The sequence below is a fragment of the Oryza sativa genome, chromosome 12, assembly GCF_034140825.1.
Source record: "Oryza sativa Japonica Group chromosome 12, ASM3414082v1".
NCBI classification, from domain to species: Eukaryota; Viridiplantae; Streptophyta; class Magnoliopsida; order Poales; family Poaceae; genus Oryza; species Oryza sativa.
Window position 1 is genome coordinate 440,151 of NC_089046.1, and position 27,943 is coordinate 468,093.

Sequence of the window (27,943 nt, forward strand, 5' to 3'; positions counted from 1 at the left end):
ATCACTTTTTGGATGGTTCAGATCGCGTCAATGTCTGTGCACAATAACACGTAACTCTATCAGTTATCCCTCGTTGCGATCAAGGTTGTTGCCACGCTATCGCCCTTGAACCCGTGCATCGCCTCGCTTCATGCCACGCTTAGCGTTGCCTTGCCTGTGAGACTAGGGGTGGCAATTTCACCGTTGTGACCGGGGACTCGATGGTGACCTGCCCCTATGGGGTCGGGGGTAGGGGGAAATTCTCACCCGCAGGTGAGCGAGGGCGAGGGCGGGGATGGGAGTTGACTCGCGGGGCCCTGAAGGTATGAGTTACAAGTCAAAAGATAGCACATTCTAAAGCCCATTTGGCATATTAGGTGAAGGATTATAAGCAAAACCCTAATTTTTCCCAATTCCCTATCCAATCGCCACTCTCTCCTCTCTGACTCTCATGTCTCTCCCTCCTAGCGTGTCACCTCCAGCCAACTTGCCTCTTCGTGCGCCATCCCCAGCTATCACTGCCTTAAGCCAGTGCTGCCTCTTCGCTGCTGTTCCCAGCCAGCGTCGCCTGCTCACGATCCACCACCCCGACAGCCGTAGACACCTTGTCACCACCCCCAACCGTCACCTTGTCGTAGTGCACCGCCTCTAGTCGCCACAGTAGGTTTCTCGCAGTTGCTAATCATCTGGGTGGTGCGGGGCCTCGCCCACCCGTTGGGTCCCCTGCGAGGGGCGAGAACGGGTGAGGTTTTTCGCCCAGTGGCAAATGCGGGGCCAGGATGAGGGGAAAATGTGGCGAGCGGGGGCGTTCCTGTCCATCTCAGCCCCGTCCCGCCTTGCAGCCACCCCTATGCGAGACAAGATATACTCCCCGCCACTACTACAATTCTCTCCTGTGCTGCTGCCCTAACTTATATTCATCAAATTAGGTGAATTTCTCACGCCTTACATCCCCATTTGTCTCGTGTAACTAGATTCGCTATTGCTATCCACATCCTAGATGGTCATATGTAAAACATACTGTAGTAGCTAATATTATAAGGCTCAATTCATTCTCTTGGGTGTTCTTGACAGTAAATTTTGTTTTTAGAGGTGTCACCCTAAATTACTACAGTACTACTACATGGCAAATCTTCCAGGTGGGTTTATGTCCTGAACATGTGTGAAGGTAATTTGGTGGGGGCAGAAGCACCTGGAGTGTTTATGTGTGCAAGTCCAAGAAGCTGGACAAGATGGGAGCTTGTCGGCCCAAGGAAACGCAAAGTAAGGTCGGGTCCACAGTCAGTCCATCCTACCCGTTGCTTCGGCTTCTCTCTCAGCCCAAACATAACACAACAAAAAATCCTGTCCTTAAAGAATGGGAAAAAACAAAAAACAAAACAGAGGAGGGGGAAGTAGCCGTTGGTTGATAGTGGGGGCCATTACGGGCGTAGCAGGCAGCATTCCTCGCGCTCAGTCGTGTCCCGTGCGCCCTCGCCGCCTCCTACTAGCCGTTGCTCGCCTCTGCTAATCTCCTCCTCCTCTCTCTGTCTCGCCACATACTACGCTTCAGTCTTCTTCTTCCTCCACCTCTACTCGACTCGACTCGACTCGCTAGTCGCTACCACCAACATTTTCCTTCCGCTCTACTCAATCCTATCCATCACATAATGCAAGGACCACGCCGCCGACGAGCACCACCAGCCATGCTCAGACCATTCCCCGCCACCGCCCACCATCGCTGCACACTTCTCCTCCTCCTTACTGTAACACTCCTCCCCTCGCTCGCTGCCGCCGCCGCCGCCCACCACCACCACCTCCACGACCACGCCGCAGGCGACGGCGTCGTCATCAGCCAGGCGGATTACCAGGGCCTACAGGCCATCAAGCACGACCTCACCGACCCCTACGCCTTCCTCCGCTCCTGGAACGACACCGGCCTCGGCGCCTGCTCCGGCGCATGGGTCGGCATCAAGTGCGTCCAGGGCAAGGTCGTCGCCATCACCCTCCCATGGCGCGGCCTCGCCGGCACTCTCTCCGAGCGCATCGGCCAGCTCACCCAGCTCCGCCGCCTCAGCCTCCACGACAACGCCATCTCCGGCCCCATCCCCACCTCCCTCGGCTTCCTCCCCGACCTCCGCGGCGTCTACCTCTTCAACAACCGCTTCTCCGGCGCCGTTCCCGCTTCCATTGGCAACTGCGTCGCGCTCCAGGCGTTTGATGCCAGCAACAACCTCCTCACCGGCGCCATTCCTCCTTCCCTCGCCAACTCCACCAAGCTCATGCGCCTCAACCTCAGCCACAACACCATCTCCGGCGACATCCCATCCGAGCTCGCCGCCTCGCCCTCGCTCGTCTTCCTCTCCCTCTCGCACAACAAGCTGTCCGGCCACATCCCAGACACCTTCGCTGGCTCCAGGGCGCCCTCCTCCTCCTCGCTCAAGGAATCCATCACCGGGACCTACAACCTCGCCGTCCTCGAGCTCTCGCACAATTCGCTCGATGGCCAGATACCGCAGTCACTCGCCGGCCTCCAGAAGCTGCAGGTGATGGACCTCTCCGGCAACAGGCTCAACGGCACCATCCCCGACAGGCTCGGCTCGCTCGCCGACCTCAAGACGCTCGACCTCTCCGGCAACGCCCTCACCGGCGAGATCCCGGCCAGCCTGTCCAACCTCACCACCACTCTCCAAGCATTCAATGTCTCCAACAACAACCTCTCCGGCCAAGTGCCAGCCTCGCTCGCGCAGAAATTCGGGCCTTCCGCCTTCGCCGGAAACATCCAGCTCTGCGGCTACTCTGTATCCGTGCCCTGCCCGGCGTCGCCGTCTCCGGCGCCATCTGCGCCAGCATCACCAGTGCAAGGGGTGGAGACCACAGGACGCCACCGGAAGTTCACGACCAAGGAGCTCGCGCTGATCATCGCCGGAATCGTGGTCGGCATCCTGCTCTTGCTGGCGCTCTGCTGCCTGCTGCTCTGTTTCTTGACGAAGAAGAGGTCCGGAAGCGGCGGGAAGCAGACGACGAGCAGCAAGGCAGCCGGTGGCGGCGCCGGAGGCGCGGCGGGGGGCGGGCGAGGCGAGAAGCCGGGGTCGGGGGCGGCGGAGGTGGAGTCGGGGGGAGAGGTGGGAGGGAAGCTGGTGCACTTCGACGGGCCGATGGCGTTCACGGCGGACGACCTGCTGTGCGCGACGGCGGAGATAATGGGGAAGAGCACGTACGGGACGGTGTACAAGGCGACGCTGGAGGACGGCAGCCTCGTGGCGGTGAAGCGGCTGAGGGAGAAGATCACCAAGGGACACAAGGACTTCGAGTCAGAGGCGGCGGTGCTCGGCAAGATCCGCCACCCCAACCTGCTGCCTCTCAGGGCCTACTACCTCGGACCCAAGGGCGAGAAGCTCCTCGTCCTCGACTTCATGCCCAATGGCAGCCTCTCCCAGTTCCTCCACGGTCAGTACTCACTCACTCACTACTCTTCTTCTTGTGCATTTGATCTTGATACTATTAATTAGGAAGACAATGCAATTGATAAACTGTATGCATTCTAAAGCTTTTACTTCTGCTTTCAACTGAAACTACTCTGAACATTTGAGAAAACGTTGTAGTCTGAACATTTGCAAATTCTGGAAGTGCTAACACTGATTCAGCTGAAATCAAGTAGATTTGATACATCTGAAAATTTTGTACAGTGCTGAGTACCTTTTTTATTTAGCATAACAATGAGCATCCCATGCCAATTTAGAGATTGAGCATTACACGCCTTCTGAAAATTTTGGACAGCGCTACATGTCTTCATGGTCAATGCAAAAAGTTCAGTAAAAGAGTGTCTTGTTCAGTTAAACAAGTTAACATATTCCCTATGTAGTTTTGAGGCTAATATGTGGACTATTGGTGAACTAAATGACAGGCTTTTGTTTTAGTAGCACTGTTTTATCAACATTATTCAGCTTTCTGGCTCTGAAATTTCATCCTGATGAACTGAAAATCTGCATAACTCTGACACGGTGACACTAACATTTCGTCCTGATGGCATAACGTGAATGTGCAGCTCGCGCGCCCAACACTCCGATCAGCTGGGAGACGCGGATGACGATCGCCAAGGGCACAGCCCGTGGCCTTGCTTTCCTCCACGACGACATGACCATCGTCCACGGCAACCTCACCGCCAGCAATGTCCTCCTCGACGACCACTCCAACCCCAAGATCGCCGACTTCGGCCTCTCCCGCCTCATGACAACTGCTGCCAACTCCAACGTCCTCGCCGCCGCCGGCGCCCTCGGCTACCGCGCCCCCGAGCTGTCCAAGCTCAAGAAGGCCAGTGCCAAGACCGACGTGTACAGCCTCGGCGTCATCATCCTCGAGCTCCTCACCGGCAAATCCCCCGCCGAGACCACCAACGGCATGGACCTGCCGCAGTGGGTGGCGTCCATTGTCAAGGAGGAGTGGACCAGCGAGGTGTTCGACCTCGAGCTGATGCGCGACGGCGACAATGGGCCCGCGGGCGACGAGCTCGTGGACACGCTGAAGCTGGCGCTGCACTGCGTGGACCAGTCGCCGTCGGTGAGACCTGATGCCCGGGAGGTGCTCCGGCAGCTCGAGCAGATCAGGCCGGGGCCGGAGGGCGGCGCCGGGCCGAGCGACGAAGGTGGCGCAGGGCATGTGGCTGCTGCTTCTGCAGGCAATGAGTAGTATGCAGCAGCTGTGCTCTTGAGCAGAATTTGAAGACGAAATCGAAGGAAATGAACTTGTCAATCAGCTAGAGACTAGAAACAGAGCAGCTAGAGAGTAGAAACAGAGATACTCCTATATTTCATTTATGAATTCTTTGATTTATTTGAAAGCTTAGTAGTAGTAGTATTAGTAAGTGGTAGACATTATTCGTCTATGTTGTTTTTGAAGCTTCTTGTATAGGCAAATATTATTATTTGCAACAGAACTGAATCGCTCTATCAGAATATCAATTACAAATACCACAATGCCTTCCTTACTGATCTACTGTAGTACTCTGTGTGTGTTGTAGATCCATGTCGATGATGGGAAACAAGTGATAATCATAGCTTGTTTCTGAATATGCCATGTATATTCTGGACAATGCATAGCCGCGTGCTGGCATGAGCTTTTCAGATTAGCAGAAAGTGCCGACCAATGCTTAACTGAAGTGCATGGATTGTAAAAGTGTAAAATTAACACGCTTTTTTAACTAATCATACAGATCGTGTAAACTGTTTCAGGAACTTCCAAACATTGGACAATTATATAAATCGTGGAAAACTAACTGTTTGACCGGACATGGATAAATCGCTGTTGAGAACCAACTACTACTGAAGAATTGACAACATTTCACGCCAAGCAGACACAGCACTAGACATGCCATCATCATCACCGCCCATCTCCATCGCCTACTTATTAATGCATATTCATTTCATCCCCATCAAATGACTGAGGAACATGCATATTCATTTTATCCCCATCAAAAACTGCATTGTACGGCGAAGTGGCGGACAAGTTTAAGTGGAAGGTTGAATGGGGCATGATTTTAATGCGATGCCCCATGATATACATTTTGTGAAGACTGGGTTGCCGATTGAAAAGAACAAAATCCCCATCATCAAGGTGCCTTTCCACCTGACAAAATAAAACACCAGATGAGGAGACAAATATAGAAGACACTATTGTCATGTGACCATCAGTAAATCAGATTCTGAAACAATGTTGGTACTCGCATTGTAACACAGTTCCAGATATTGATCAGTTCTTTTCTTCACATAACAAAGATCAAGCCTTTGAGCGTCTCCCCAGATAATGTACTTTGGACCTGTCTTCCCAGGGGAAGGATAAGTGATCATTAAAAAACAGTGATCATGCCTCAATAACAGTAAAGCATTTTACCTTCAAAGTTATATGGAGTAACAGTTTCTGGGTATGTAAGGTCAAAGCAATACTCCATGGCACTACCAATTCATTGTAATATTTGAATCCGGTGTGATGACAGTACGAGCTGAGAAATCAACACGCTTCCCCATCAAATTTCCTCTAATGCTGCCTTTCTTTGCTTTTAGATACCCCTGGACTTTTGCTAATCTGTGGCGAACAGCAGTTTGTAACACCTGCAGAAGAAAGATTTCACTTATTGAATGAATGTGAACATTTTATGCAAATGTATAAGATATAAATCATGCTTATAGTACTTTGAGTGATAAAATAATTCACAACAAAACAAATTATAATTACGTAAATTTTTTGAATAAAACGAATGTTCAAACGTGTGACAAAACATCAACAGTGTCATCTATTAAAAAAACGGAGGTAGTATTTTTTTTCCCGCACCACCATTCAATTTTGCACAGTGTTTTGCCTAGTATATTGTTATTTGTTGACACCAGCATGAATAGGTACCTGAAACAACCATTTATATTACTAACATTCCAACACTTGACCACTTCTTTTTTCTTTAAGGTTACTGAGCAAAATTACCAGATTCAGTAATACACTCCTGGATAAGGCATTTTTAAACCAAATCATTTGCATACTAACTTGCAAGTTACAGATAGATGGCTAGCAAACATACACAAGTAAATAAAAAAAAAGAATTTGCATAAGCTATATATATAAAGAAGCTAACAAAGAAAAAAAAAGAACCTTGTGGCTAGTCTAACATGGGGGCCGGCAGATTTGACCAATGCACACTGACCAAAATGGTGGCGCAATCAAATATCATAGGTAGGATGACTTGGCTATGTGCTTTTGCCTTCAAGCCACGGAGCATACAGACTGGCTCCTCCTCCTCTGAGGCGCCACTCCGCTTAACCTTCAAGTCTAACACCAAGATGCCGCGCTTGACAATGGCAAGCACAAACCTCTTGTTTAGCTGACACGGCTTGGCAATGGCAACACTTTCAAAGAGCTTGATTTCATCAGGTATTTGACCGACACGACAAGCCATAGACATGTTGAAGCCCCCACTGCCACGCACTTCGGTTATCTGGATGTGCATCGTGGCCTCTATGGCGTTGTGGAGAAGTGCTAAGCTAATGTTCACGGAACCGTAGTTGCCGGCAATCCGTCGGGTGTAAGCTTGGGCATATGGCGGGGGTAGCTCGGTCTCACTGATGGTGGCAGCTCCATCTATGAGCTGGAGATCATCATCTTCTCCATCTCCTCTCTTGATCCTTATGTCGTACTCAAGCAGTGCAGGAGTTTCCATCCCAAAGCCTCTCTTAGGGCCAGACAAGAGTATAAAGGGATCGGAGAGGTTGACAATGAAAGGTTTGTCACGACCGCGGTTGAAGACGTAGTTGCGCAAGCAATCCATATGATCTCGAACAGCCATGAAGCCGTACACTTGAATGGGGCCATCACCAATAGCAGGGGCAGCCATGGAGACCAGCTTGAGTGAGAAGATCTGCAACATGGAACAACCTGAGTGGACGATGCAACCAGACCAGTTGGGCCGGCAATCCGTGGTCGGATCAGACAGCATCATCGGCTTCAATGGAGCTGATACAACAATCAGATAGCGACATGTAAAAACACTGAATAACTATATAAAAATTATTAATATAATCAGCGAGTTAAATTTGTAGAAGCAGTAAGTAGATTGGGTGATGGATAGCACTAGCCATTACTGAGTTTCTGGAAATTTGGTTGTCTTAGGCATACGCATGGATTTAAAGAAGAAGAAAAAGCACCGGGATGATGTACATCAGGCTAATATACCGGTTTAGATAATTTTGCCAATTCTCTTCCGCTCCGGCTGTCTATGACGCCCTAGGTTGGCTCCTAATCTAGAGTAGATATGGAGCAACGTAGCGGGAGTGCACCATAGCTAGAGGGGGCAAGAGGAAGAAGGGGAAATTTTGTGCAATATAATAGGGCATCCAAATTAGTATATGAGTAAATTTCACAAAACTACACGTTTTGTAGTCCAAGTTGTAGAAAACCACGCACATTTTGACACTTGGCACTTAAATACATATATTTTGGTAGTGTAGTTTCACAAAACCACACAATCAATGAATGGATTCATCCGCGAGATGACGTGACTGTTTCACCTAGGACGAGGACATGGCATCCTATTACCAGCAATCACACGAAATTAATAGGATGCTACGTCCTCATCCTAGATAGAACAACCACGTCATCTCACAAGTGAATCCATTCATTGATAGTGTGGTTTTGTGAAACTAAACTACCAAAATATATGTTCTTAAGTGCCAAGTGTCAAAATGTGTGTGGTTTTCTGCAACTTGAACCATAAAACATGTAGTTTTGTGAAATTTATTCTTAGTATATCAGCTCAATGAGCTGAGCCAGCCAAATACACACAATCAATCAATATACATACAAAAAAAATTAGGGAGGAATCAAGGGGATTCGAACGATAATAGAACTAAGAAAGGAGATTGGATTCAGTGGGAATGGAGGAGGAGAAGTCTCTTACTTTCGTTGGTATCGGCGATACGATAATAGATACTCCAGTAATCGGTACCCCTGTAGATGGATCCATCTCGATGCTTCCTATCCTCAAGAACATCAGCAGGTTGATGCTTCCTATCCTCAAGAACATCAGCAGGCTGGTCGTCGTCGTCCTCCTCCTCTTCTTCTTGATCCATCATTCCTTCAGTGTCCGTTGTGCCTGCAAGGATCATAGTCGTCCCTCCTCGCCGCCTCTTCCTCCTGAATTTGGATTCGACAACCATCTTCCCGAACCGCTGGGAATCGCCGCCGCTTCCGCCCTCCATCCCTCCTCGATTCGAACAACTCGACTCAGCTAGGGTTTGTTTGCCGCTCCAAAGGGGGATCGGCTCGGTTGCCTTTTATTTCTTTTTTTCGCTTATCTAGCGTAATCAAATACGGTTTCGGTTTTATTCAAACATTGATTTTCATTGAAAACACGCCCGTTTGTGCATTTTATCTTTTTTTGTTTTTTTTTTCAAAAACATAAATTTGTATTATGAAAATGCTGCCAATGTGTTCATCGAGAGAGAGATTGTGAAATTAATGTGTTATCTATCATTTTAAAATTGCCCACTACTGCCACTTGTCAAGTGTAGTAGAAAGACTTTTTTTTTTGTTAATTGGATCCATGCCACTGCAACTTTGTGAAATTAAAAAAATACCACTATTATTCGTCATATTGACTATATGCCACTGGAAATTTCTAAAACTGGAACTATGCCACTCTCATCCCTTTTTCCATCTCCTCTCTCACGCCGTCTCCGTTCCCGTCCCACATGTCAATTTCATCTCCCCATCTTTTCCTCCATCCGGCGCGACTGCAAAGAGGACAGCGGCGGCGGCTCCCGAGCACTCCTGCCACGGATGGCGTCGAGGACGGCAGTGGCGACAGCTCTCGAGACCTCCCGTCGCGGATCGAGGACAGGGGCGGCGGCTCCCAAGCCCTCCTGCGCGGATGGCATCGAGGACTGCGACGGCAACAGCTCCAGAGACCTCCCGCCGCAGATGGCGTCGAGGACGGCGGTGGCGATGGCGGTAGCTCTCGAGACCTCCCGTCATGGATCGAGGACAGAGGCGGCGGTGGCGGCTCCCGAGCCCTCCCGCCACAGATGGTGTCGAGGACGGCGGCGGCGACTCCTGAGCCCTCCGGTGTGGATGACTCCCGAGCCCTCCCGCACAGATGGTGTCGAGGATGGCGGCAGCGACAGCTCCATAGACCTCTCGCTGCAGATGGCGTCTAGGACGGCGGCGGCGGCTCCCGAGCCCTCCTGCGGTGGTCGCGGGTGAGGTACGTCAGCCTCGCTCGGCGCCGGCGACCTGCTCCCTCCTCCTCCGCCCACCATCTTCTTCTCCGAGCTCGCCGCTGGGTGGTGCTCCGTCGCGTCGCCGGCGCTGATGGACAAGAGTGCAGGGCGGCCTCCGCCTCCTCGCGGAAGGGGGATGAGGACGGGAATGGAGACGGCGTGAGAGAGGAGACGGAAAAAGGGATAGGAGTGGCATGGTTTCAATTTTAAAAATTTTCATTGGCATGGTTTCAATTTTAGAAATTTCCAGTGGCATGTAACCAATATGACGAATAGCAGTGGTATTTTTTTTTAATTTTGCAAAGTTGTAGTAGCATGGATCCAATTAATCTTTTTTTTTTCCTATGTCAGGCAGGCACATAAATTGTTGCTAGTTGGAAGCCTGCAGTAATGTAAAATTTTAACTTGTGCGGAGATTGAAACCAGACCAACAATTATAGACTTGATAGAATTGCTTCACGCTATCCTTCTGAATTGCTGGACGCAGTTTCGGCAATACAACACGAACGTACTTACTTAACTTCTCCTACAATAGCAATAATATTTATGATACATTGATCCATCGATCGATTGCATCATTCAATGAAATAAATAAATAAATATATATATATATATATATATATATATATATATATATATATATGCTGGTGAGGTCAAAATTAATTAATTAATTAATTTGCATCCATGGATGATGGATCGAAGAAAATACGTACCTCGAACTTTTCCTCGAAATATGCTTTATATTTAGGATTTTTTGGCATGACACCATGGATAGCATCACAGTTGATTAGATCCTCAAGCTTCTGCTTCAGTGTCCATGATTGGTAATCTTCGGCTTGGCTGGGGGTGGCTGGTGAAGGACAGCTTCCATCTTCCATCGTCATGCAGCAACGTCCGGGCAACAGGCGGCGGAAACCCTCCCAGCCTTGCCCAGGAAAGGGTACGAGGAGATGGTGCAGTTGCGCTGGGCTCCCGCGGCCGACGGAGAAAGGTAGGTCAGTAGTCGAGGGTAGGCGGCGGCGGCGACGGAAGGCAGGCAGTCGCGCGCGGAGAGGGGCCGGCGGACAGCGCTGCGCGGAGGACCCCTTTTTTCCCCTTTTTTTTTTCAGTTTCGCTTCTTTTTTGGTTTTTTCTGTTTTTCTTCCTGCCTTCCGTTTCGTTTTTTTCTGTTTTATTTTTTTTCTGTATCTTTTTCGCTTTTTCGGTTTTAATACGTATGTATGTAAACTTTGTATACACATATATAATATTTGTATGCATGTATTTTTTTAAGGTTTTTATACATACGTATACCAATTTTATACAAATACAAACTTTGTATATGCGTATACAAACTTTGTATACATGTACTTTTTTTGTTTTTATACGTACATATACTAATTTTATACATATATAAAGTTTATATACGTGTATTTTTGGGGCTTTTATACGTACATATATAAATTTTATATACACGCATTGTTTAGGTTTTTTTATACTTACGCACACAAAACTTTATATACATGTGTATTTTTTTATACATTAAAAATGTATACATATAAAAAAAATTATATATATACGTGTATACAAAGTTTATAAGTACATATATAAAGTATATACATATAGTAGTATAGACTAGGGGGCAGCTGATCACGCGTGCGGAGCACCGCGCGACTAGTCGCGTATCAGCGCCCCCCTATGATAGATCCCGTCCGTTCAGATTTTTTCTAAAAAAAAGTGCCCATGTGTTGCAACATGAAGAAAATTAAGGAAAATCTCGCTGGCGAATCCGGCCATGTGGAGCAGAGGGATACGAGTCGCCATCCATCTGAAGGTGGAGCAAGGAGAGCAGCCAATCGGTGGCACTGAAGATGGTAGTTTTTTTTTTATAATTTCAGGTGTGTTAGGTCTTGGATACGATTCATGTTCTGCTTGTTGTTGTGCTCTTTTTTGAGGATTTGTGTTTTGTCACACCCTTTTTTTTGAAATTTATATTAAATTTCATTAATTTACAAGTGAAGTTTAATATGAGAAATAAAATTTCCTAATTAAAACATGGCTATATTTAATCATAATTAAATTCTCCATAATTAATTATACTCTTTGGAATTTTCCAATCATTAATTTTAATAATACAAAGAATATTTTATTAATTATTAATATTTGTTTTCATGATTTTTTTAAATTATTTTCATGATATTTTTAAATTATTTGAGCACTGGAAGTGTTTTTGAAAATTCAAAGATCATTTTAGTGATTAATTTAAATAGAAAGTTAATTAAAATCCTCCCTCCTTCCTGGACCAATTCCAATGAAATTTGTTTTCCATCCTCTGCTTTCTTCCTTTCCCCTTCGGCCTAGCAGCAGCAGAGCAAGTGTAGAAAGCCTCCCTCAGTCCCTCCTCTCTCTGTTGCCGGGGGCCCACATGTCGTCTTCCTCCTCCTCCAGACGGAACTCCCATGCCCGACAAATAAAACAACGCATAAATTATATGCACAAAAACATGAACTGAATATATATAAAGCCAGTAGATGTCAAACCATTCAAGTTTTCCGGTGTCAATGCTTTCCCCATAATGAGCAATGCCATTGGTTTTTAGAATTGCTGAAAAATGTTCTACAATGTCGTCATGGCGCCCCTACATTTCACCAAGAAAATTGTTAAAACGTATCATTACAAAATGTTCAAGGATATTATTCCAAAAAGAGAATTCAGATATCTACACTTGCAGGAATTGATAGTATATGGCCGAGTATTTTTTTTAAAAAAAGAAAACGAGATTTGAAGGGAGAGACTTCACTCCAAACATTTTTTTTGTAAGAAGAAATTGTGAGCATGTTAACCTTAGGGTTAAAACCACACACCTTACTACTATACTATCAAGTGCATCTCAAAAAGTATAAATTTTTTGTTCCTCATAAAAGTTTATCGGTGTAAATTATCCAATTTAGATTTTTTTTTGGCTAGAAACTTGTATATTCTTGCAGAAAATTGCTAGGTAGAAATTTTAACTATTGTTGAAAGTTTCTAAATAGAGATTTTTATTTTCGTAGAAAGTTTCTGAATATAAACTTCTGTTTATGTGAAAGTTTTTCGAGGGAATTGGCAGGAACTCTGCCGTTCACTATTAGAAGAAAGTAAACGTCAAACAAGGTTTACATAAAGGAATACAGCTACAGCAGTCGCCGCGTTCATGTACAAAATTCATGGGTAGAATTCTTATAAGCACCTTTATCAATTCTTCCTCCACCATGACACCCCGTCCTCACTGCTGAAAACTCAACCGGGGAATTGAAACCTCAAAGTGTTCTTTTGCTGATGACGAGAATTTAACTTTGTAAAACGCGAATAACATATTATTACTAGGATGGTTCATTCTATACACCATATTTTGGTCTAATCATAACTAAACTCATGTTTGTTTTTGCAAGTACCAAAGGGGATTTTCCTCTTCTTCTTTTTCTTCTTTTTCTTCTTTTTTTTTTTTGAGGGGGCAGGGGGATCATCAGTGCAATCCTGAACAAACATAATGTGGACAGCACACTTCTCCTAAAAATTAATTTTCCAGAACAAGTATCACAGATATACACAACCCATTGTTCGATCAGCATTCAACATCTCCCTCATAAGAAGCAAACATTTAGCATTTCAGTATGGTCATTTGAAGGTACCCTTAATTTTGCTTCCAGAAGTCCTAGTTCTTTATTGATAGAATATGACAGCTGGAAAACTGTTTATAAAGGAGAGAAAAAGTTTACAAAAGAATAAGATACTAAGCCCTGTTTAGTTGTTTAATTAGTAGCCTGATGATGAATATCTCCAGAAGTACGCAAAAAGAAAAAAAGAAAGTGAAGATGTTACTCTGAAACGAAGTAAGATGCAAAAGGTGCAGCAATCAAGCTTTCTGAATGTGCCTGCTGCCCTTATTCACGGTAGGCCGAAAAACTCTATGCCTGTACCATTTTGTCAAAACGCACTGCTTCGTTCGTTAGAGCTGTCACACACTCTTCAATCAACTCAAACTACCTATTCAATACATGCAGATCAATCAATCTGTTGTATTTGCCCTCTGCCAGTAGTTTTCCTTTGATTAGTCTGCTACTGATCTACTTTACAGTTGTATGCTGGTAGTACATGTTGCACATATCAACATGATAACCCTTCTATACACTGTGATGTGGCAGGTATATATATGCACACCATATTAATCACTAGTACCAAACATTTTGATATTCTAACTGAGCTCCTCTATAGCTGCATATGTCAAGATTGAAACTGTTACCTCAAGAGACAAGAAAAGCATGGCCATTCATGCATGTTTGCATAAAACAACTCACCTAAACACCCTTCACTTCAGTTGGTTACCTGTTCCATAGCTGTTGTCGTGACTTTTGAGCCGAACATTTTTACATCATCAATCAGACAAGAATTTTTTCAAAGAAAACATGTTGGATGTTGACAGACTCTACATATTTTCCTTGTTAGTTACCGTCGTCGTCCTCCTAACACCCACCTACTAGTTACTACTACTGCATTTTGCCAACGAAAGCTACTCTCAACTCTGAAAGCTACACACTGATCAAAATTGGTGTGCAGTATCCATTTCATAGCTCCATGTTACTCTTCACTACTTACACTTATGTACAAAGATTTCACTTGGATATGCAAAGTAATTTATTGGGAATGGCAACTGTGTAGAGCTTTGTAGTTTTGACAATTCAATTATTTTCTAGTGTCAATGATACTGCATCTCACTTATTTGGAAGTTTTAGGAAAATGATTCCAGTTAAGTGCCATGAGCCTATGATGTCTAGATAATTGTAAAGGACAATAATGATATTGACTACCATATTCAACTCCCTGAACCAACCCTAGCATTCCAATTCAAGTTTGGTTGATATATGTCATGAAAACTTGACATCTGAAAGTAATTATTATTGCACCTTTATTCCAAAAAAAATATATTATTGCACCTAACTTTGTGCAACAAGGATGACAATCTGTTATCTGAATGTTTTTTAATGCTGCTTTTGCTACAATATATTCCTTCAAAAACGTTTGCTGCACTCCTTTTTTTATGAAATATAATCATCTAAAAGCTCAATAAGGTTTAGAATATTAGTTATTGTGACCAATTTGTGTGCCATTAGCAGCCTCATCGTTTGGCATATTTTCTGAATATGCCAAATGGCATATTTGCAAACGAAAATCAATTTGTGAATAAAACTTTTATATATGTGTTCTTAGCGATCTAAAAGCAAAGGCTGAAAAATAAACTTTGATGAAAAAACCCAAAAATCAGCTCCAAATTTAACGTTGAAAATTCAAATTTTGGCTAATAAGCATATGAATATGCCAAACGATGAGGCCCTAGGTCAGTACTCGTGCTTGTTGGTTGCATAACTGCACACTCCTTTGGCTCCCCACCACTTCTGCCGTGCCAATTCAATCAACCATTCATAATCATTTACTGTATCTTTTTGTCTGAGATTTCTCTCACATGTTGTACCTTCACAATATATGCAGCCAAATTGTTCAGATTCAGAATACACCTGGTCAGTCAGTCAAGTAACGTACTGCAGACCGCAATTTGGAGAACATTGTGAGGAATTCAGTGCATGCACCAACATGTGAAGCATCTTTTCAATTTTGAAAGGACAAGTAGTGGAGCAGCAGGGTTGTTAAATGCCTCCAAATTGGAATCAAGCTATATCTCAGCCTCAGCCTAAAATATTTTCCTAACCAAGAAAATCAGCCTTCTCATGCCAATAGCATGTTCCTTCAATGTGAAGATTGTTCCTAGTGTTAACATTTTGACTTTAGATTGCCTTGAATTGAAGAAACCACATAAAGCTAAAGGGATTGGATGTTTGCCTACTGAACAGTCCTTGTGGTTGCATATGTGGTAGTTAGCAGTTTAGCACCTCTTGCTGTACTTATGCCAATTAGAGCTTGTGGAAATGAATCATTTGATGGAATAAGGATTTGACCATTATGTATATCTGAACTGTGTGGTTGAAGAAATATTTTCAACAACAGTAGCCCCTTTCCTTTTCCTTTTTACTGAAGAGAAAATTCCTTTACCATTTCTTCATTAACTGGAATTATACCCTATTAGTTGCTGAAAAGAGCATACGCCTTACGATAATTTCTTTGATAAGGGAAATTAATATATAAGTCGATGTAGTACTTCAAACAAAATTCACAATTCTGAAAGATCTCTACCTCCATAACCAAGTTACATTTGTTAGTATACATCTCATCGAGCTACTAGGTTGCTTGGACCATCTTTATAAAAAACAAAAAGTAGAAGATTTAGAGATGTACATTTAGTCTATAGCTGATGGAAATAGTGTGGTCAAACAGTAGTAATAATATCTACAACACAAGCCCAACAACTCATACCAGAGCAAAGACTAAGCAGTGTAGCTGTGAGTTTAGTTATGCATATCCTCGACAAGGATGGAAAGAAAGGGGATGATTCATGGATTGATTCTATTGTCAAAAAGAAGAAAAAGAAGTTGTTAACCAAGCACTTAACCATTGTTGACATGGGGGCCATAGGGACTTGGAAAAGTCTCATCCTGTTAACAATATTTTGTTTCTTGGACTTAGGAAAATGCAGTCTTTTGTTCTAAACAAAATGAAGCAAAAACTAAAGATACTTTTTTTGGCCAGTGGAGACATATGTGGACTAGTGGCTCCATTGGAAATGATACGTTAATTCATTCCTCATGATTCCCCTGAAATTTGATATCAGAATTGCTTGATACAGAGGCCTCACCATATAATTATAGAAATGGCCGGTCACGCACATGCAAGATGCAACATCTCTATGATATTTATGCATGGCATAAAAATACTGAAAAATTATACATTTAAGCACCTTTTTTTTAAGAACTGAACTTAAGAAATGGACTTGCTAAATAGTCTGCATACACATTTGTTTTCTCTGTTGCTGAAAGTGAAGGAAAGGTTTTGATAGGATGAAAATCTCTTAAAATCATTATAGATAGTACTAGGTGAAGTTGATGCGTGTTGGTTCACTGATTCTTTAGTACTTGTAGGACAGAAGATAGAATCAAGAACTTACATGGGATTAGCATCATACCACATTATTAACTTAACACTTGCAGTGCAAGTCAAGGTCGCAGGAATGACTATGTACGTTTTAACACTGCAATCCATCATGCATCACAGTAGGATCATATCTCGTTTGTGTAATTCTAGGACAAGATCTTGAAATGTCACATTCGTTAGTCTTGGAGTACTCTTATGATTGTGTCATGTTGTCCTGGGGGGAAACATAACTTGTGTCACACGAGTTACCTGAAGCGCAAATATTCACTAGTACTAATCTTGCTGAATGAATTAAAATGGAAGGAATTACATTAACTATGAATTCATTGGCAAGTACATTGAACAAATAATTAGCCAATGCGCATGGACCATGGATTGATTGAGGGGAGGCAGCTTGAAATGAAGAATGCAAATGCAAGTGTGAAATTAATGATGGCATGAGGCATGTATATATGTAGATTAACGAGAGAATCAAGTGCTAAAGACCTACCTATTCTTTCCAACAAGAAAGCATGCAACCGGCCGGAGTCTACTACCTGTAGCCCCTTTCCTTTCATATATATATACTCTGATCTCATGGATGTGGTCGATCGGCCAGGCTGCTCCTATATAAAGGGCGAGGTGTATAGCAACAGATGTATGCTGCACGCAATCAATTCAGGTCTTGTAAGCTTGCATATAGCTGTCCAGATATGTTTGGTTGCTGACAACAAGCATCTTGATCGATCGAGTTTCAGTATAGTTAAGTTTCAGACTATCAGGCAGCATGGGAAGCAGAGGGTGTTCATGCTGGCTCTTAAGCCTGGCACTGCTCTGCTCCCTGGCTGCTGCCAAGGAGCAATACCATGAGTTTGTGGTCAGTACATATATACATGATCATTTATATGCAGTTACTTAGCTCGTCTGAATCTCATCATATATTTTTGCAGCAGCTAGCTTAATTTGGTTGGCATTTCATCATCTGTGCTGCAGATCAGGGAGACAACAGTGAAGAGGCTGTGCAAGAGCCAAAGCATAATGACGGTGAACGGGCAGTTCCCGGGGCCGACGCTGGAGATAAAGGAGGGGGACTCGCTGATCATCAACCTGATAAACCGTGGGAGGTACAACGTGACGCTGCACTGGCACGGGGTGCGGCAGATGAGGACGGGGTGGTCGGACGGGCCGGAGTACGTGACGCAGTGCCCGGTGAGGCCCGGGCAGAGCTACCGGTATCGCTTCACGGTGGCGGCGCAGGAGGGCACCCTCTGGTGGCACGCTCACTCCTCCTGGCTCCGCGCCACCGTCTACGGCGCCCTCCTCATCCGCCCCCGCGATGGCACCAGCTACCCCTTCCACGTCCAGCCCACCAGAGAGCTCGCCCCCATCCTGCTCGGTACGTACGTTTCTTCTGCTACATATGCTCTTCAATTATTATCTGTCTCACTATTTTGGCTGCCAATTTGTTTAGTTAATTTGACTTCTGGTACATTTGTTTTTGCAATCACATAGCAGATGTATACACGCACACCCACGAATACATATGCTTCTAACACACGCTTAAAGAGACATAGACCAACTGAATATTGTTAACCTCACTAAAATCCTAGTATTAGGCTACTGGTATATTCCAACTCATTTTGATTATGAATTTATGATGGACGATATCCATATGTTTGTACATTTACAATGTAGTATACTGAAGTAATATGGCTTATTTATTAATACCTATGATTTTATCTTTAGAATATAAATGTTCACACTGAAAAAATGCCAACTCAAAATTGCAAAGTACTGTGAAATGGAGAGAACTTTTTTTTCCCCACTATTGCCTAGCTGGATAGTGTACACACATTACCAAACCGACAAAAAATTGTGCAACCATCATCACTGAAATTTCACGCAGCCAATCACTTACAGGTCAAAAGTATGTCCTAGCCGAAATGCAAAAGATTTATAAAGCCAAAGAAAAAGAAGATGCATGTATATGCTTCTTCTCTAATTATTTTTCATGATCAGGAATAGCATGCAGGTAGCTAATGATATTTATAGCGGATTAATTTATTGGAATTAAATTGATCTCGGAGACACGATTGGTCGGTACCATTGCTATAGTGTGGGGTCAAGCTGTCATAATTTAGCTGCTTTTCACGCATGTTAACGGCCATTATCATTGTCATCAACCACATATTCCTTTCATCAGAAAAAAGAAAAACCACAGCTTTCTAGCCTTAGGTTGGTTGGTACCAGCTTACTACAAGCTGCTTAGCTCAAAGTCAAAACACATGCATGAGTCAGGGCAGGGTTACCAAACAAGTAAGCATCAGTGCATCATAGCTTTCCAAAGAGCCATACATGATCTATCTCAAGAAAAAGCTAGCTAACCAATCATGTTTATGTATCAAAAACTTCATCATTGTGCATGTTTCTCAGATCCTTCTTCACTCATCAATCTGAATTCTGGCGCAACACTTAAAACATGCACATGCTGCCTATGCAAAATTGATGCTGAAAGCATGCTCAATGCTCAATATTCCTCAGAGCCAGCTACTTTTACAAACATTTTTATACTCCTACATGTACCTGAACCTTAAGAACTAAGATATCATCTTTCTCCTACAAAGTACAATTGAGGTTTGTATCAAAGTTTTGCTCCCTAATAATTAAGAAAATATTCTCAATGAATGTGCAATGCAAGGTTGCAATACATACTTTTTATTTGTTAACAAAAGAAGGTTGCATTAAAAGTTATCAATTTCTAGAGAGATGCATACACTAGTCTGAACATGTCAAAAGTGAAGAAAATGTTCTTAGAAGCATATGTCCCATTGTTTGAAAAAGTTCGTCCTTGGTCCTCAAAAGTATAACTTCCGGGGAAACCACATAGGCTGTATTTAATTCCACGCCAGAATTGAAAGTTTGAAGAAATTAGAACGATGTGATGGAAAAGTTGGAAGTCTGTGTGTGTAGAAAAATTCGATGTGATGAAAAAGTTGGAAATTTGAAGAAAAAAGTTGGAATCTAAACAGGGCCATAATCAAAATTGCACAATTCAGCCATTTTATTCAGAATGTCGTTGTGAGCTTGTAGCCGACATGGCTCAATGTATAGGCTTAGCTATTCCCTTTTGTATCTTTAGTTGTTGAATAAGAGGAATTCGTATTTTTAAGCAAAAGAACATGTAGGTAGTTAAAGGGGTGAGGGGTCACTTAAGCACAAGAAAAAGACAAAGATTAGTTGAAGGTTGAATGGTTGATAGTTGACACACTACAAGTCTGATAAGCAAAATGGTTTGGTGCTACTGTACTGCTAATTAAGGCCATGGATTTCCATGTTGCAAATCCATGTTTACTCTGGCAGTTTGGTACAATTAACAGAAAGGAATGTCACTATACCAGCAGGCTCATTACATGTTTGATTATCAATAAATTAAAATCAGTAAAATCATACTCCCTCCGGTTAAAAATACGGTCTTTTTTTTCAAATGCGAAAAAAATTGCACGTCAATATATTAAAAGAAAAACGTTTTTGTTATACAACGTAATCAGCCAGACCGGCTTATGTCAAGAGAAAGGAGAAAATGCAAAACAAAAGTTGAAGTGAAAAAAACTTCTACGGCGGCTAAATGCAACTCCGAACGTTTTAAAATACAGTGAAACTGATTTATACTAAAATAAGTTTATAAAATATAATTAGTTTAAGATATTATAATTTTTAATGCAAATCCACGTATATTTTTTTAAGAAAATTTAAGTATTTTTTTTAAAAAAAATATTAATGTTTGAAATTTTAAATTTTTGATCAAATCTGAGGAGTTGAGCCCTGAAACGTGTTTAATTGGTTACAGGGGAATGGTGGGACATGAACCCCGTCGACGTGGTGCGCGCCGCCACGCGCACCGGCGCCGCGCCCAACATCTCCGACGCCCTCACCGTAAACGCCCAGCCCGGCGACCTCTACAGCTGCTCCTCCCACGACACGGCCTTCTTCCCCGTCACCTCCGGCGAGACCAACCTCCTCCGCTTCATCAACGCCGCGCTCAACACGGAGCTCTTCGTCTCCCTCGCCGGTCACAACATGACCGTCGTCGCCGCCGACGCCTCCTACACCAAACCGTACACCACCTCCCTCCTCCTCCTCGCCCCCGGCCAGACCACCGACGTCCTCGTCACCTTCGACCAACCTCCCGGCCGCTACTACCTCGCCGCCCGCGCCTACGCCAGCGCCCAGGGCGTCCCCTTCGACAACACCACCACCACCGCCATCTTCGACTACGGCGCCGCCAACAACGCCTCCAGCGCCGCCATCGCCATGCCCACCCTCCCGGCGTACAACGACACCACCGCCGCCACCGCCTTCACGACGAACCTGCGCGGCCTCCGCAAGGCGGAGCTCCCGTCGCGCGTGGACGAGAGCCTCTTCTTCACCGTCGGCGTCGGCCTCTTCAACTGCACCAACGCCACGGCGCAGCAGTGCGGCGGGCCCAACGGGACGCGGTTCGCGGCGAGCATCAACAACGTCTCCTTCGTGCTCCCCTCCTCCACCTCCATCCTCCAGGCGCACCACCACGGCGCACCCGGCGGCGTGTTCACCGCCGACTTCCCGGCGAGCCCGCCGGTGCAGTTCGACTACACGGCGCAGAACGTGAGCCGCGCGCTGTGGCAGCCGGTGCCGGGCACCAAGGTGTACAAGCTCAAGTACGGCTCCGCCGTGCAGGTGGTGCTCCAGGGCACCAACATCTTCGCCGGCGAGAACCACCCCATCCACCTCCACGGCTACGACTTCTACATCCTCGCCGAGGGGTTGGGCAACTTCGATGCCGGCGCCGACACGGCCAAGTTCAACATGGAGGATCCGCCGATGAGGAACACGGTGGGCGTGCCGGTGAACGGGTGGGCGGTGATACGGTTCGTGGCGGACAACCCGGGGGTGTGGCTGATGCACTGCCATCTCGACGTGCACATCACCTGGGGCCTCGCCATGGCCTTCCTCGTCGACGACGGCGTCGGCGAGCTGCAGTCGCTGGAGGCGCCTCCACCTGACCTGCCACTCTGCTAGTGCCTCCATCAACACATCAAATTAATCACCTCTTGTGTTACTGTTAGCAGCTGATTAATCATTTGGAGATCAGCATTACTGAATTAATTACATGTATCATTTTTCACATTTGATTCATTAAGAAGATAACAACATTCTCTTCAACGCCCAATTGCATGTATAAGTATAATAACAATACAGATTGAAGTTTGTTGCAAGCATGTATCAAGAAAAGTCCTTACCTCGGAGAGAGACAAAGAAATTCACCTGAAAGATTAATTATTGGGTTAATTATCTCCTGGAAAAGAGCTGCTAAGGACAATACTACAAGTGAGCTTGATAAATGACAGATTCACTTCATCGGTTTGTCATACACAACACTACTCTGTTGCATGCGAATTGTGAATTGCATCTCTTATGCTATTAGCAACTGATTAATCATTTATTTGGAGGCATTGAATTGCATGTACCATCATTTTTCATATTTGTTCATGATCAAGAAACGGCATTCTCATTAACACAGATTGCTGAGGTTGCAAGTATCAATAGAAATCCACACCTGCCAAATTCACCTCAGAGAATGGATCATCTCCTGTCTGAAGAGCTGATAAATACAGCACTGAACTCGACCACTGAGAGATTCAGTTCATTCATTTGTCGCACACAACACAAACTGAAAGTCAATTTTTCTTTCATTTGCCTCTTTATACTCTTAGAGTATACAGAAAATATGAAAAAGTTATTTCATTGGTTTCTTCATGCACTTCCTCACACCAGCAACCATACCAGCCACTAGCTTCTAAATAATAGCTTTTATGCTCTCATGTGCATCCTTCAACTATCTATCACACACAAACTACTGTACATGTATCACACACCAGCACTGTACATGTTTCAAGAAATATACAAATATGTGTAACAGCAATGGCCGCTCCCCCAGCCTCCCAGGGAACAAAAAAATTGATCAGGTGAAGAGAAATAATAAAAGAGAAACAAAACAATTGACCAATTCATTATGTATTGAGAGCATCGCAGGTAACTCCATAACTTCCACTCTAGTATGCTTTTCACTTTTCACTTGGGGGGAAATGATCGATTCTTATACCGAGGTGGCCTCATCTCATTTTCAGGGGCATCACTCTTGCCGCTGCTGCTCTTGCCTCTTAATGGCTCGGTTTCTGAATTATTAGAGATGTGGTTCTGTCGTTGTCTTCTTTCCTGCAAATCAGTTGACAAGTGTTTAATTCATGAGGCAATGATATAATAAATCCATGATTTCATTATGATAAACATTAATACCACGTTATGCAATGCTCTCTATGTCTGATAATGCTGATAAGACAGGTATACATGATATAATCAAATAAGATTGCTCACGTGGTCCATATGTCACTAATTTTACTGTGAGATGAACTTTGGATGTACTTATAACACAATATAGCAGATATGCATGATTTCCAGGTAAATCACTAATCGTACTCTTTAGGTAAAGGAAGAGTTTACAGCTACAGCATTTGCATCTGATATGCACACAGCTATATGAATATGTCACTTATCATATGTATATTTTTGTCACGAATCAAACCTCTTGAGGAATGGGTTCATTAGAGTCCAACATCCGGACCACCTGGTCCATCCTTGGTCTCTTCTCAGAATTCAAATCGATGCACCTCAGAGCTGTCAAAAGGGCACGTTTGAGCTCCTTTGTCGATGGTCTTCTCTCCAGGTTTGGATCAACAACTTCTTCTGATCGTCTGTTGGCAACCATCATTTTAAGCCAGTCAACTAGGTTTACCTACAAATGATCAGTAGTGTGTTACAGTACTTGTCAAATCATAAGTTCATAGCTTCTCGATTGCTTCATAAGTGATTGTAGACTGTAGTTGCATGCTTTTATGTAATAACTTGGTACCGAACAATACAGGAAATCGATGTCAACAGGTATTACCTCATCTGGAGGGCGATCATAGTCAATGGGATCTCTACCTGTAATAGCTTCCAGCAGAACCACCCCAAAACTGTAGACATCACTCTTTTCATTCAAAAGTCCACTGTTAGCATACTCGGGCGCAACATAGCTGCAAAATAATAACACAATTGTTGAGTACCATTAGTGAATAGCACCAACAGAATTTTTCTGAAATTACAGTGGCTAAGATTTGAACATAATACAAAGAGAACATGCCTCAATTCATTATACAAAGGCATGAAAAACTTACCCAAAAGTACCCATAACTCGAGTAGCAATATGACTTTTACCAGCACCTAGCATCTTGGCCAAACCAAAGTCAGATATTTTGGCGTTAAACTCATCATCAATCAATATATTACTGGCCTTGATATCACGATGCACAACTTTTGGTTCAATTGCCTCATGTAAGTAAGCAAGGCTGCAAATGTGGTGGTTCTTACCAAATTAGTATTTGCCAAGCAATAAGATGATACAATCTATACTTGATTTATATTCATGATAGTATAGACAACGACTACTTGTGCATAGTAGTGACTAGTAAGCCTAAAATCACAAAGCTGTCAAGATTGTAACATGCACAACAATTTTTAATAGAGCAGCTATCAAGATTGAATGTGCTTGTGTGAATCAATCAGAAGGCGACATTTTTAGTTCTAAGGCATTTAATGGAATAGATAGAGACCCAATAAGTTCACAGTTCGCACCAAGCAAAATCACAAATACAATGTTGACAGCAAACAATTGATCTAGAATGGGCATTTGAATCCACAAGAAGCAATAGTTTAGACTCAGTGAAGGAGTTACTCACGCCTTTGCAGTACCCAAAAGAATTTTCATGCGCGCTAGCCAAGTGAGAGAACTATATTGGGATAACTCTCCATGTAACCAACTTTCAAGATTCCCATTGTTGACATACTCATACACAAGCATCCTGATTATCCACACACAACAAACAATTTCAGTTAAGATACAACAGGTCATAATCTAAGCAATGAGTCCTAATAATACCCATACCTTTGAGTGCCTTCAACACAGTACCCCAAAAGGCGAACCAAATTCTTGTGTCGGACATGACCAATTGCTTCAACTTCCACTCTGAATTCTCTCTCAGCTTGTCCTCTGCACAGGGCAAGTAGTCATAGCTTAAGTAAAAGGAAGGACAACAAACTGACCCATGCACTGCCACTGCATCACCAAAGAATTGTTATAAGAAAAAATGGAAAATACTCACAGATTGTTAAGGATTTTTTTGACAGCCACTGGGGTGCCATTTGATAATCTGCCACGGTAGACAACACCATACCCACCCTCACCAATTACATTATCCTTTGAAAAACAGTTGGTTGCAAGTTCCAGATCCCTGAGAGTGAACCAATGACCCCAGCCAAGGTAAGAGAACTCAGGTAAGCCTGGCAAGGGAACAGAGTCGGCGGGAGCATGCGAGGAAGACTGTTCACATGTGGAAACAGATTGAATTCCATCATAGTTGTCCACATAATGAAGAGGAACAGAAGAACTGTTATCTTCTCCTTGTATCGTCTTGTCCTCTTGAGCAAACTGATTCACATCTTTATCCACTGGTTCAACAGGTTCATTCTGAATGGCGAGTAGAAGTCCATCATGTACAACGAAATCATTGGGCAAAAATTCCTCCACTGCCCTCACTTCCTTGATATCTTTGGATGCAGAAGGTATTTGGGTAATTGGAATTTCCTTGAATGTCCTACGTGACCGTTTGATCCAAGTTTGTATGGTGAGGCATACAATAAGGATGAGAAGAACACCAAGTAGGGATGCTCCAACAGATATCCCAATTACAACCCAAAGTTTCAGGCCAAAAACAATTGTTCTCTCATGAAGAGAGTCTGTTAGAGTGGAGTTTGACGACATCTTCGGATCATCAAGTACCTAAATGGGGAAGATAAGAACATGTCACTCACAAATGCAAATCACCATTTCCCTCAAACATAAAAAAAGAGTGCATTTCTGCAAGACCATATAACACATATAATATATGATTCTGATAGACCATGACAGTAAAGTAGAAAGAAATCATCAAAAAGAGTTACATACATATAAGCTTGCTAGCCGATCAAATGTTCTTAGGATTGCCACAAAGACAAAGGCATGGAAATTTAACAGAATGGTCAGGAACACTACAACTCGTTGAGTCGGCAACACTAGTGGTCATGAGAAAGCTACATGGTAGCAACCAGATAATGACCATGAGTTCAAGACAACACATCGCCATTTGGACAGTATCAATTATCAATGAAGCAGCTCTGACCTGTCAACTACCGTTCCCACTTATTGTTCAGAATCGAACAGCTACAGGTTGACATAATTAATTGAGTTATAAACACAAGCCCTTAAGATAGATGATTACAGGCGTTTGAAGATGTAAGTTAAATTTTCCACTAGATCTTACCAAGGGAAAAAAATACTAGTAAATATGGGCTACCATTGCAACAGTTGGAAAGATAGAATATTTACAGAGGCAGTCAACTTGGAGTGGATGACAAGAAAGAAAGAAAGAGTAACCAACCTTTATTGGATACAATGGTGAGGAACCAGAAATTGGCCTTCAAGAAGTGAATACGGTAGTGAATGCTGAAGAGCGACCTGAATCCAGAGCCATGGGGAGTGGCAGGCAGAGGGGAAACCTGTAGATCAGAGGAAAGGGTATCCACGCAAATCTGAGGGTAGGGGGGAATGGGAATGAGAGGAAGAAGAAAGCAAATGTGGACGCATACCTGAGCGAGATCCAGACGCAGGAAGAAGAGAAAGCTTGCACTTTGGAGATTGCTTGCTTGGTGCAGGACTGCAGGTGAGGTAGGGGTGATAAGAAGACGACGATAGTGGTGGAGTGTGGCAGCAGCGGCGGCAGGAGGAGAGGAGTTATCATGTGAGGTCGGTAGGTGATGGGAGTGATGGAGAAGAAACCAACCTTATTACGCTTTCTTTTTTTTTCCTCCCGAGGATTAGACTTGCACTGCAAAAACAATTCCAAGATTTGGGTTCGGTTCCTATGGATTCAATCACAAGGAACCAGTCACAGCGAAATCTGCGACGGAAGAATGGGGACGACGGCGGCGAGCTTGGTTTCCCTGAGACTGCTCGCCTCCGCTTGAGGCCGCCACCTTGCAGCTGCTGCCTGCTCCCACTGCCGCCTGGCGGAGGCTGCGGCGCCGTCCGTTTGCTGGAGTCTCTGCCGACGGCTTCCCTGCTGGAGCTCGCGCAGTCGCTCTGTCTGTGTCTGTGTTTCCTCTTTTTTTTTCTTTTTTATTATTTTGAGATGACATACTCGCGCTGTGAGATTAGTTTCGCTTGATTTATAAGGAGCGAGCGGCCCTATCAAGCCTAGACGATTAATAATGTTTTCCGTGATCAACTAATTTTATAGATATCAACAATTACCGATAGTAAAGATGACAATGGTGGAGTGAGGGTGACCGCTTGACCTGCCCAAGAACTCTACCCGCTTATAGTTTTTTTATTAGGCTCTAATACAAACTAATAAAGGAAAACTTAATACGATATTCTCAATTTATAAGGAGAATAGTATTAAGTATTCAAACAGCTCAACAGTTGAAAATTATGCAATAGAAGGGGAGTCTGAATTGTAAACTATGTAGGGAGTTAGAAGATGTGGATCATTTGTTGTTTAAGTGTGCTCCTGCCAAGTTTCTATGGTGTTGCTTGAGGGATGCCTTTTACTAGGATAGGATTTCCCACTTGTAGATCTGATTTTACACCTTCTTCGTTTGAAGGAGGGGGGAGAGAATTCAGTATTGCTAACAATTTTTGGAGCATGTGGAGTGTGAGAAATAATTGGGTCTTTAATAATAAACTGCTTTCTAATGTGATTAACTTGCCTCATCAAGTAATTTCTCTGTTATCACATTGGAGAAGATTGGCGCCTGCGAAATGGAGGGGAGAGTTGGATGTATTAAGGGGATTTCTGCTTGTCAGTATGCAAGAGAGAGGGGAGTCCCGACCCTGCAAACGCTGAGCTGGTGTCTTCTGATGGCCTGGACGCTGGAGTGGCTGGCTTGTAACCCAGCCTAGTCTTCTGCCTCTGCTTTGGGTCGAAATCTGAAGTGACATGAAGGAGAACTCTGCCTGCTGGTGCTCATGAAAAAGGACTTCCATTTTCCCTGGCATGTTGAGCTGTGCC

The 27,943-nt window shown here is 43.9% G+C and overlaps 4 protein-coding genes across 8 annotated transcripts; 2 read left to right on the top strand and 2 right to left on the bottom strand.

Moving 5' to 3' along the window:
• Positions 1 to 1,517: 1,517 nt before the first annotated feature.
• LOC4351275 (probable leucine-rich repeat receptor-like protein kinase IMK3) lies at positions 1,518 to 4,945 on the top strand. Its single transcript, XM_015763171.3, has 2 exons — positions 1,518 to 3,408; positions 4,007 to 4,945. Exons 1-2 carry the CDS (start codon positions 1,629 to 1,631, stop codon positions 4,645 to 4,647), a joined length of 2,421 nt encoding a protein of 806 aa, XP_015618657.1. The 5' UTR covers positions 1,518 to 1,628; the 3' UTR covers positions 4,648 to 4,945.
• Positions 4,946 to 5,209: 264 nt separating this feature from the next.
• On the bottom strand, positions 5,210 to 10,035 carry LOC107277363 (uncharacterized). Of its 3 annotated transcripts, XR_010738648.1 has the most exons (4): positions 8,399 to 10,035; positions 6,598 to 7,455; positions 5,848 to 6,065; positions 5,210 to 5,773 (listed from the first exon to the last, which is right to left on the bottom strand). XR_010738648.1 is itself a non-coding variant. In XM_066306573.1 (3 exons), exons 1-2 carry the CDS (start codon positions 8,697 to 8,699, stop codon positions 6,605 to 6,607), a joined length of 1,152 nt encoding a protein of 383 aa, XP_066162670.1. In that variant the 5' UTR covers positions 8,700 to 10,035; the 3' UTR covers positions 5,210 to 6,065; positions 6,598 to 6,604. The 3 variants fall into 3 exon arrangements, 1 of the variants encoding a protein (XP_066162670.1); XR_010738649.1 differs by lacking the exon at positions 6,598 to 7,455 and having other exon boundaries at positions 8,399 to 10,033; XM_066306573.1 differs by having other exon boundaries at positions 5,210 to 6,065.
• Positions 10,036 to 17,417: 7,382 nt separating this feature from the next.
• LOC4351276 (laccase-23-like) lies at positions 17,418 to 22,021 on the top strand. The gene is made up of 3 exons (NM_001423292.1): positions 17,418 to 17,634; positions 17,751 to 18,153; positions 20,605 to 22,021. The coding sequence occupies exons 1-3, from the start codon at positions 17,545 to 17,547 to the stop codon at positions 21,813 to 21,815; spliced, it is 1,704 nt and encodes a 567-aa protein (NP_001410221.1). The 5' UTR covers positions 17,418 to 17,544; the 3' UTR covers positions 21,816 to 22,021.
• A 447-nt stretch (positions 22,022 to 22,468) lies between these two features.
• On the bottom strand, positions 22,469 to 27,072 carry LOC4351277 (probable receptor-like protein kinase At5g18500). Of its 3 annotated transcripts, NM_001423293.1 has the most exons (10): positions 26,714 to 26,991; positions 26,520 to 26,587; positions 26,312 to 26,429; positions 24,998 to 25,674; positions 24,781 to 24,885; positions 24,575 to 24,697; positions 24,014 to 24,184; positions 23,743 to 23,872; positions 23,380 to 23,589; positions 22,470 to 23,012 (listed from the first exon to the last, which is right to left on the bottom strand). In NM_001423293.1, exons 4-10 carry the CDS (start codon positions 25,654 to 25,656, stop codon positions 22,869 to 22,871), a joined length of 1,542 nt encoding a protein of 513 aa, NP_001410222.1. In that variant the 5' UTR covers positions 25,657 to 25,674; positions 26,312 to 26,429; positions 26,520 to 26,587; positions 26,714 to 26,991; the 3' UTR covers positions 22,470 to 22,868. The 3 variants fall into 3 exon arrangements, with proteins under 3 accessions (XP_015618183.1, XP_066162065.1, NP_001410222.1); XM_015762697.3 differs by having other exon boundaries at positions 22,469 to 23,012; positions 26,520 to 27,072; XM_066305968.1 differs by lacking the exons at positions 26,312 to 26,429; positions 26,520 to 26,587; positions 26,714 to 26,991 and adding an exon at positions 25,840 to 25,888 and having other exon boundaries at positions 22,469 to 23,012.
• Positions 27,073 to 27,943: the final 871 nt, after the last annotated feature.